At 51.2% G+C, this 9,624-nt stretch overlaps 1 protein-coding gene across 1 annotated transcript; it reads right to left on the minus strand.

Annotated features, from left to right (window-relative positions):
* Positions 1-245: 245 nt before the first annotated feature.
* On the minus strand, positions 246-4,074 carry LOC308377703 (syntaxin-11-like; the record flags this gene model as incomplete). Its single annotated transcript, XM_080854442.1, has 3 exons — positions 246-569; positions 784-1,254; positions 3,790-4,074. The coding sequence occupies 3 exons, from the start codon at positions 4,072-4,074 to the stop codon at positions 246-248; spliced, it is 1,080 nt and encodes a 359-aa protein (XP_080710568.1).
* Between the last annotated feature and the right edge of the window lie 5,550 nt (positions 4,075-9,624).

Below are 9,624 nucleotides of genomic sequence, written 5' to 3' on the forward strand. Positions count from 1 at the left end.
TAGCGCTGGCGGCTAGCAAATAGGGCTAGTTAGCACTGGTGGCTAGCATAAAGGGCTAGTTAGCGCTGGTGGCTAGCATAAAAGGCTAGTTAGCGCTGGCGACTAGCAAAAAGGGCTAGTTAGTGCTAGCGGCTAGCAAAAAGGGCTAGTTAACGCTAGCGGCTAGCATGAAGGGCTAGTTAGCGCTAGCGGCGGTCCTGTGGAGATAAGCACATCGGTCTACTGGGTTAGCCACGCTAGTCCAGCTAGCGCTTCCTGTAGAAGAGTCTCTTGAAGGGGTTGCTTCTGTCGTGTTTCTTGGCAGTGACGATCCTCTCTAGGGCCTCCCCGGTGGCCACCTCGGTGTACTGCACGCTGGTCTGGACGGAGTCCATCATGGGCCTCTGCTCCTCCACCAGCAGGGCGGCGTCCAAGAACACCTCGTGGACGCTCCTCACGCGGCTCTCGAGCTCCAGCAGCTCCTGGTGACGGCGTTCCATCTGTCCCAGGGCGGAGCGCGCCGTCTTCCCCTCCGTCAGCACCTCCTGCGTGAAGACGTTCCAGCGGCCGCCCTCCAGCATGTCCTCCACCTCCTCGCAGACGCAGACACACACACACACACACACACACACACACACACACACACAGTTATTGATATCCCTGTGTGTGTGTGTGTAGTGTGTGTGTGTGTGCGTAGTGTGTGTGTGTGTAGTGTGTGTGTGTGTGTGTATGTGTGTGTAGTGTGTGTAGTGTGTGTATGTGTGTGTGTGTTTGTGTGTGTGTGTGTGTGTGTGTATCCTCCACCTCCTCTCCTGTCACGTCCTGGCCCACGATCACCATCTGCCTCTGGATGAGGTTCTTGCACGCCTCCCTGTGGCTCATCTCCGCCTGGTTGTAGTCGGCCATGGCGTCACGGAGACCGTTGCTAAGGACGGCGTACTGCGTGCGTGCGATGCGCGCCGCGGCCGAGTTGACCCCGCGCCGCTCCTCCAGCTCCTTGGCGTGGGCGTCCATCTGACGCAGGCTCGAGAGCGCCCCCTGGCCGCGGCTCTTGATGTCGCCGGCGATGGCGTTGGACTCCTGCCAGAGCTCGCTGGAGGAGGTGCAGGGGCGAGTGAGGAGGCGCACGTTCTGCTCGCGGAGACGCTTCACGTCCAGGCGGAGGAGCTGGATCTCACGACGCACCTCCTGGGACTCCTGGAGCACCTCCTCCACCTCCACACTGCTCCTGGGCTCCTCGACGGGGGGGTCCACCTGCTCCTCCTGCTCCTCCTCCTGCAGACACACACACACACACACACACGTATAAACACCTAGCAAGCTCAGTCTGTCTCATCTCCTCATCCTCCTCCTCCTCCAGAACCATCTGGCTGAGGGAGTAACGGACTGACTCTGTGGAGTGTGTGTGTGTGTGTGTGTGTGTGTGTGTGTGTGTGTGTGTGTGCGGTCACCTCCTCCTCCTCCTCCAGCTGGCCATTCGTCCCAGACAGAGAACGCAGTGAGCTCAGTCTGTCTCTCATCTCCTCCTCCTGCAGACACACAAACACACAAACACACACACACACACACACACACACACACACACACCACATTAACACCCAGCGAGCTCAGACGGTCTCTCATCTCCTGCTCCTGCAGACACACACACACACGCACACACACACACACACACACACACACACACACACACACACACACACACACACTGCTGTGCTGTAACTTCCTCAGAGTGCCCCAGGTCAGACTGGTTTAGCTGCACATGACACATATTCCCACCAAACAGGTTTGCCACGCAAGGTGGGCCCTCATTGTGTTCGCTAAGCTGTTGATCATGTTTACGTTAACTCTATACACACACACACACACACACACACACACACACACACACACACACACACACACACGGGCATGAAACGGTGGCAGAAACAGCTTTCCAGTCATGGTGAGGATTTGCGTTCGATCAATGGCTGTAGCCATGCTGGCACTTTATGTGAACGTAAACACGTGAAAGTAAACATGTAAACACGCCAATGTAAACATGTAAACATATGGTAGGCTGCAATGAGCAGTGGTAAAGCACATTTGGGCGCGTAACTTTCAGTCAGAAGGAACTATGTCAAATGTAGGCAACGCACGCGTGTAACTAGGTTACAAAGGCTACTATCAAAACAAGCACACACACACACACACACACACACACACAACCACTACTAGGCTACTTTATACAACGGACAGGTTACAAAGGCCACTATCAAAAACAAGCACACACGCACGCACACACACCACCACTACTACTAGGCTACTCTATACAACGGACAGGTTACAAAGGCTACTATCAAAACAAGCCGAATCGATGTCTCCTACCTTTCAGGTTCCGAGTCCCCTACGAATAGATGAAGTCTTAAGATCCTTCTCTCTGCGTGGTTCCAGGGGGGTTATGGTACACCGATGTCTTCCCTCAGCGGTTCCAGGTGGTTATAGAATACCGATTTCGAGCAGGTTTTCTTTTCTCTCCACCGAAATCTCTCTAATCTTTCCCCACCTGAGAGGAATAACGACTAAACTTGCCCCCAATGGCGCGTGGTCCTCTAGGCTCCAGAGACGAATGTGACGTCAGTCAACCGAAAACGCAAATCAGCCAATGCGCGTGTTTGTTTAGCCTACCTGCCACCACCTGTAGTTTCGCCGGGGGTGAAGTGTGTGTGAGTGTGTGTGTGTGTGTGTGTGTGTGTGTGTGTGTGTGTTTCGTCGGGGGTGAAGTCTTATCAATCGGGGAGTTTTCATGAAACTGAACTGACCCATGTCACCTTCAAGTTTCTCTGAGTGACCCGGCGCGGGCCATATATATTTTTAAAGTAAATAATAGGAATGAAAACAATTGCTGTTCTAAAAGTTTTTGTCGGTTATGAAACATTAGTTTAGGCCTATATAGTCTTCTGAATGATAAATAACCCGATTGAACAACTTCTTTAGCGGTGTGGGCTACTGACCAAAAAGAGACCGTGACACCAGCCTTCTTTAGCGGTGTGGGCAATAGTTAAAAACAAAATTAAACATTTATTAAGGCAGAGCTGGCCTTTTGCTCGTCGGTTTTCAGGTGGTCCGGTCGTGAGTACCAGACACACGGCCCACCGCTGTACCACTTGGTTTAAAACATTGTTTTTTGTTCATTTCTACTTCTTCAGTCACTTTCACCAAACCTCAACGATTGTATAGATGTTATTTCTACATATCAGTCACACACAAACACACACACACACACACACACACACACACACGCAGGCCAGATAATAAAAAAAACAGTATCAGCGATAAGAGCTTTGTTGACGTCATGCACAAGCTTCCTTGCAGTGGGCCTAACCTCTGTGTTTGGCTGATAATAATAATAATAATAATAATAATAATAATAATAATTCATTTTATTTTTAACACACTTTTCATTTCATTCCATTCCAAACCCTAAATAAGTGACTGGTCTGCAGGGATGGATGATATATAATGATATATAATGATTTATTATGTAATCTTGTGGCATAATAATAATAATAATTAATTTAATTAAGACCTTTGTCAGGTTTTTAATTGCACACACGACACCCTGGAACACACATGTGCATATATGGAGGCGACACAGGACACACACACACACACACACGCAGGCTTGAGGTCGTGGTGAATTTATATTCTGCTTTTTCCCATCCTGGACCATCCTTCCTCAAGGACCGCCCAGGAGCAGTGGGCAGCTTGTAGCGCCCGGAGACCAGGTGAGGTGAGGTGAGGTGAGGTGAGGTGCTTGTAGCACTCCGGGACCAGGTGAGGTGAGGTGAAGGTGAGGTGCTTGTAGCGCCCGGAGACCAGGTGAGGTGAGGTGAAGGTGAGGTGCTTGTAGCACTCCGGGACCAGGTGAGGTGAGGTGAAGGTGAGGTGCTTGTAGCACTCCGGGACCAGGTGAGGTGAGGTGAAGGTGAGGTGCTTGTAGCACTCCGGGACCAGGTGAGGTGAGGTGAAGGTGAGGTGCTTGTACTCCGGGACCAGGTGAGGTGAGGTGAAGGTGAGGTGCTTGTACTCCGGGACCAGGTGAGGTGAACTGTCCATCTTTAGTCAGGGACGGGTTCTGTTATTTTGCATTTTTTTTTCTGTTGGGGATCTTAGTGGAGGAAACCCCTTGTGAACACGGGGAGGACATGAAAAGTCCACACAGAAAGGCCGGGAGATAGCCCACCTGAGCACTGAAGGCACACATACACACACACACACACACACACACACACACACACACACACACACACACACACACAGAGGCCCAGGAGATAGCCCACCTGAGCACTGAAGGCACACATACACACACACACACACACAGAGGCCCAGGAGATAGCCCACCTGAGCCCTGAAGATCTAGGGAGGACCTGTCCCACAGAGCCAACAGAGCCCCATGCGGGAATCGAACCCATGACCTTCTTGCTGTGAGGCGGTGGCAGTGCAAGCACCTGAGCCACCGTGCCACAATAAGCACCTGAGCCACCGTGCCACAATAAGCACCTGAGCCACCGTGCCACAATAAGCACCTGAGACACCGTGCCACAATAAGCACCTGAGCCACCGTGCCACAATAAGCACCTGAGACACCGTGCCACAATAAGGGCAGTGCAAGCACCTGAGCCACCGTGCCACAATAAGGGCATTGTAAATGTCACAGCCACTCTTCTTGTCACCTAAGATGGCGGCGGACCCGGCCAGATCATCACAGACCCAGATCCAAACGGTCTAGATCCAAACGGTCCAGATGTGGTCCATATTCAGCCGTCCTCATGGGCTGATGTTTGTCTCTAATAAATATGTTTTAATAATGTGTGGATGTTTGGGTTGGTTCTGTCCCCTCTCTCCTCATCTCCTCTCCTCTCCTGTCCTCTCCTCTCCTGTCCCCTCTCTCCTCTCCTGTCCCCTCTCTCCTCTCCTCTCTTCTCCTCTCCTCTCCTCTCCTCTCCTCTCCTCTCCTGTCCCCTCTCTCCTCTCCTCTCCTCTCCTCTCCTCTCCTCTCCCCTCTCTCCTCTCCTCTCCTCTCCTCTCCTGTCCCCTCTCTCCTCTCCTCTCCTGTCCCCTCTCTCCTCTCCTCTCCTCTCCTGTCCTCTCCTCTCCTGTCCCCTCTCTCCTCATCTTCTCTCCTCTCCTCTCCTGTCCCCTCTCTCCTCTCCTCTCCTCTCCTGTCCCCTCTCTCCTCATCTCCTCTCCTCTCCTCTCCTGTCCCCTCTCTCCTCATCTCCTCTCCTCTCGATCCTTTGGGTTGGTTCTGTCCCCTCTCTCCTCATCTCCTCTCCTCTCCTGTCCTCTCCTCTCCTGTCCCCTCTCTCCTCTCCTGTCCCCTCTCTCCTCTCCTCTCCTCTCCTCTCCTCTCCTCTCCTCTCCTCTCCTGTCCCCTCTCTCCTCTCCTCTCCTCTCCTCTCCTCTCCTCTCCCCTCTCTCCTCTCCTCTCCTCTCCTCTCCTGTCCCCTCTCTCCTCTCCTCTCCTCTCCTGTCCTCTCCTGTCCCCTCTCTCCTCTCCTCTCCTCTCCTTTCCCTCTCCTCTCCTGTCCCCTCTCTCCTCATCTTCTATCCTCTCCTCTCCTCTCCTTCCCCTCTCTCCTCTCCTCTCCTCTCCTCTCCTCTCCTGTCCCCTCTCTTCCTCATCTCCTCTCCTCTCCTCTCCTGTCCCCTCCTGTCCTTATCTCCTCTCCTCTCCTCTCCTCTCCTGTCCTCTCCTCTCCTGTCCCCTCTCTCCTCATCTTCTCTCCTCTCCTCTCCTCTCCTTCCCCTCTCTCCTCTCCTTCCCCTCTCCCTCTCCTCTCCTCTCCTCTCCTGTCCCCTCTCCTCTCCTCTCCTCTCCTCTCCTCTCCTGTCCCCTCTCTCCTCTCCTGTCCTCTCCCTCTCCTGTCCTCTCCTCTCCTGTCCCCTCTCTCCTCATCTCCTCTCCTCTCCTGTCCTCCCTCTCCTTCTCCTCCTCCTCTCTCTCTCCTGTCCTCTCCTCTCCTGTCCCCTCTCCTCTCCTCTCCTCTCATCTCCTCTCCTCTCCTCTCCTCGTCCTCCTCCTCTCTCCTCTCCTCTCCTCTTCCTCCTCCTCTCTCCTCATCTCCTCTCCTCTCCTCTCCTGTCCCCTCTCTCCTCTCCCTCTCCTCTCCCTCTCCTCTCCCCTCTCCTCTCCTCCTCTCCTCTCCTCTCCTCTCTCCTCATCTCCTCTCCTCTCCTCTCTCCCTCTCTCCTCCTCTCCTCTCCTGTCCCCCTCTCTCCTCTCCTCTCCTCTCCCTCTCTCCTCTCCTCTCCTCTCCTCTCCTCTCATCTCCTCTCCTCTCCTGTCCCCTCTCTCCTCTCCTCTCCTCTCCTCTCCTGTCCCCCTCTCTCCTCTCCTCTCCTCTCTCCTCATCTCCTCTCCTCTCCTCTCCTGTCCCCTCTCCTCTCCTCTCCTCTCCTTCCTGCCCCTCTCTCCTCTCTCTCCTCTCCCTGTTCCCCTCTCTCCCTCTCCTGTCCTCTCCTCTCCTGTCCCCTCTCTCCTCTCCCTCTCCTCTCCTGTCCTCTCCTCTCCTGTCCCCTCTCTCCCTTCCTCTCCTCTCCTGTCCTCTCCTCTCCTGTCCCCTCCTCTCCTCTCCTCTCCTCTCCTGTCCCCTCTCTCCTCTCCTGTCCTCTCCTCTCCTGTCCCCTCTCTCCTCTCCTCTCCTCAACTCTCCTGTCCCCTCTCTCCTCTCCTCTCCTCAACTCTTCTTGTCACCTAAGATGGCGGTGGACCTGGCCAGATCATCACAGACCCAGATCCAAACGGCTCAGATCCAAATGGTCCAGATCCAAACGCGGCAGATCCAAACGGTCCAGATGTGTTGTGTGTGTGCGCACATATTCATTGTATTTATATATCATCTTTTAAATACATACCTCATTCATAACTTCTTTTGCTACCTTCACCTGTACTTTATCTGCACTTTACACAAACCTATATCATATCTGCACTAATTACCACTATTGCTGCTACTGTTCATACCCCATATATCTTCTTATATCATACTGTAAATATCCTATCTATTTATTTGTATATTACCACATATGCTCATTCTCTGCACTCTTCTGCTATTTACACTTCTGGTTAGATGCTAATCTGCATTTCGTTGTCTCAGTACTTGACTTGTAGGCTACTCTGTGCCATGACAATCAAGTTGAATCTCATCTAATCTAATCTGATCAAGCAGCCAAACCATCTGCACTCGAACACACCCCACTGTCACTATGGTTACTAACTGCTACACATTATGCAGCGTGTAATAAGACGCTTGAAGTCGCTGAAGTCTCTCCCCCTGTCTATTTTTTTTTTATATAATCGCAAACCTTTGATTGATTGATTGATTGATTGATTGCCACGGGAGGCTTTTTATCGGCACCTGAGCCTGTCGTAAAGTAAGCCTGTCGTAAAGTGCGCTCGGTCACCTCTACATAACTCTAGTTAGTTCGATTAATACTTCTTCTAAAGGCTCACAGATTAACGAAGTTATGGCCGTCCTTTTATTTCCAGCGATCGGAGTGAGACATGGGTTGTTATACTGACACGCTAGACATAATAAACACGACCAAAAGTAGAACAATTGAAATGTAGAGAGCTCTTCAACGTGGATCTTCCCTTTTCCTTTATCGTATTGAACTTTTGCTTCAAATTCATAATGTAGGCCTATCTGTCCTGTGTATATTTATTATTTATTATTGTATTGGATGTTATTTATTTGTTGTTGTTTTATGGTTGTGATGAGCACTTGTCTGTATGTTTTTGTATATTGTATCGTAATACAACAATATTAAAATTATATAATACATCTGTACTGTGTATCTTCATTATTTATTATTTTAATTTGATATTATGTATTTGTTGTTGTTTTATTGACTGATCAATCTGTGCGCTCGCACAATCCTGAGATGATGACGATGGTTGAGGGCTGTCACGCTCACGCAGGTGATGACTGACTATAGGCTCGCGGTCAGATTCAGGTTCGGGTCTGAAAAAAAAAAACTTCCCCCGCCTTCTCGCGGCTCCACCGAGAAGCTCCAATCGACGCACACCTGTGAATAAGCAGGGCAGTTCACACACGAGGTGTCTCCCGCGAGCTCTCTGCTGCCGCTGATGATCTGAACACTCAGAAGTGGAGATTACACGCGCCACGAGTCCGTAGGCAATCACAGGAAACTCCTGAAATGACCTCCGGGAACATCACTCACCGCCTCGCGACCTCCTGAAACATCTATCCCGACTAGAGAAGCGACCGGGAACCGGGAACCGGGAACATCACTCATCACTCGCCTCGAGACACAACACTATTGCTGACCTGCGGAAGCAACACTAACAAGGTAAGATCATTAATTTATTCTCCACACACACACAAACACAGACACAAACACACACACACACACACACACACACACACACACACACACACACACACACACACACACACACACACACACAAATGTCTGTGGTCTGTTGTCTCAACTCTTTCCAATCCAATCTGAGCGAACATCCCCTTGGGATATGGCAGTAGCTTTCAAACTGTGTGTGTGTGTGTGTGTGTGTGTGTGTGTGTGTGTGTGTGTGTGTGTGTGTGTGTGTGTGTGTGTGTGTGTGTTAGAGTGTTAGAGTGTTAGAGAGTTGGGATGCTGCAGTAGCTTCCCAACAGTGAACTCTGTGTGTGTGTGTGTGTGTGTGTGTGTGTGTGTGTGTGTGTGTGTGTGTGTGTGTGTGTGTGTGTGTGTGTGTGTTAGAGAGTTCGGATGCTGCAGTAGCTTCCAAACAGCGAACTCTGTGTGTGTGTGTGTGTGTGTGTGTTAGAGAGTTGCTTCCTGTCTGAACAGCATTAGCAACAAACAAAGACGCAGGAAAGGGTGTACGTCTGTCTGTGCAGTATCCCAACTCTATAACACACACACACACACACACACACACACACACACACACACACACACATACACAGGAAGGGGTGGACGTCTGTCTTTGCAGTATCCCAACTCTATAACACACACACACACACACACACACACACACACACACACACACACACACACACACACACACACACACACACACACACACACACACACACACACACACGGCTGTCTGTGTTCACGCCAAGAGACTGAGAATGAGGAAACGCATATTTCTTATTAAAACACAAAGAGTTCCTTCACGCAAAGGAAAGGCATGCATGCAGGTGTGTGTGTGTGTGTGTGTGTGTGTGTGTGTGTGTGTGTGTGTGTGTGTGTGTGTGTGTGTGTGTGTGTGTGTGTGTGTGTGTGTGTGTGTGTGTGTGTGTGTGTGTGTGTGTGTGTGTGTGTGTGTGTGTGTGTGTGTGTGTGTGTGTGTGTGTGTGCGCGTGTGTGTGTGTGTGTGTAGGCATGCAGGGTGGGGGAATTGGAAAGGAAAAGGTACCGACACATGTTCCCCACCTCTGAACTAAGGTGGCCTCTGTGTACCTGTGACACACACACCTGTATACACTCACACCAGTGACTATGTTATGGCAGAGATAGTCACACACACACACACTCTGAATTCTGTCTCTGCATTTAACCCACCCAGGGTAGTGATACACACAGTGAAGCACACAGTGAAACACACTAACACGGAGCAGTGAGCTACCCAGTAGG

The sequence above is a fragment of the Sprattus sprattus genome (genome assembly GCF_963457725.1).
Source record: "Sprattus sprattus genome assembly, chromosome: 16".
Taxonomy (NCBI): domain Eukaryota; kingdom Metazoa; phylum Chordata; class Actinopteri; order Clupeiformes; family Clupeidae; genus Sprattus; species Sprattus sprattus.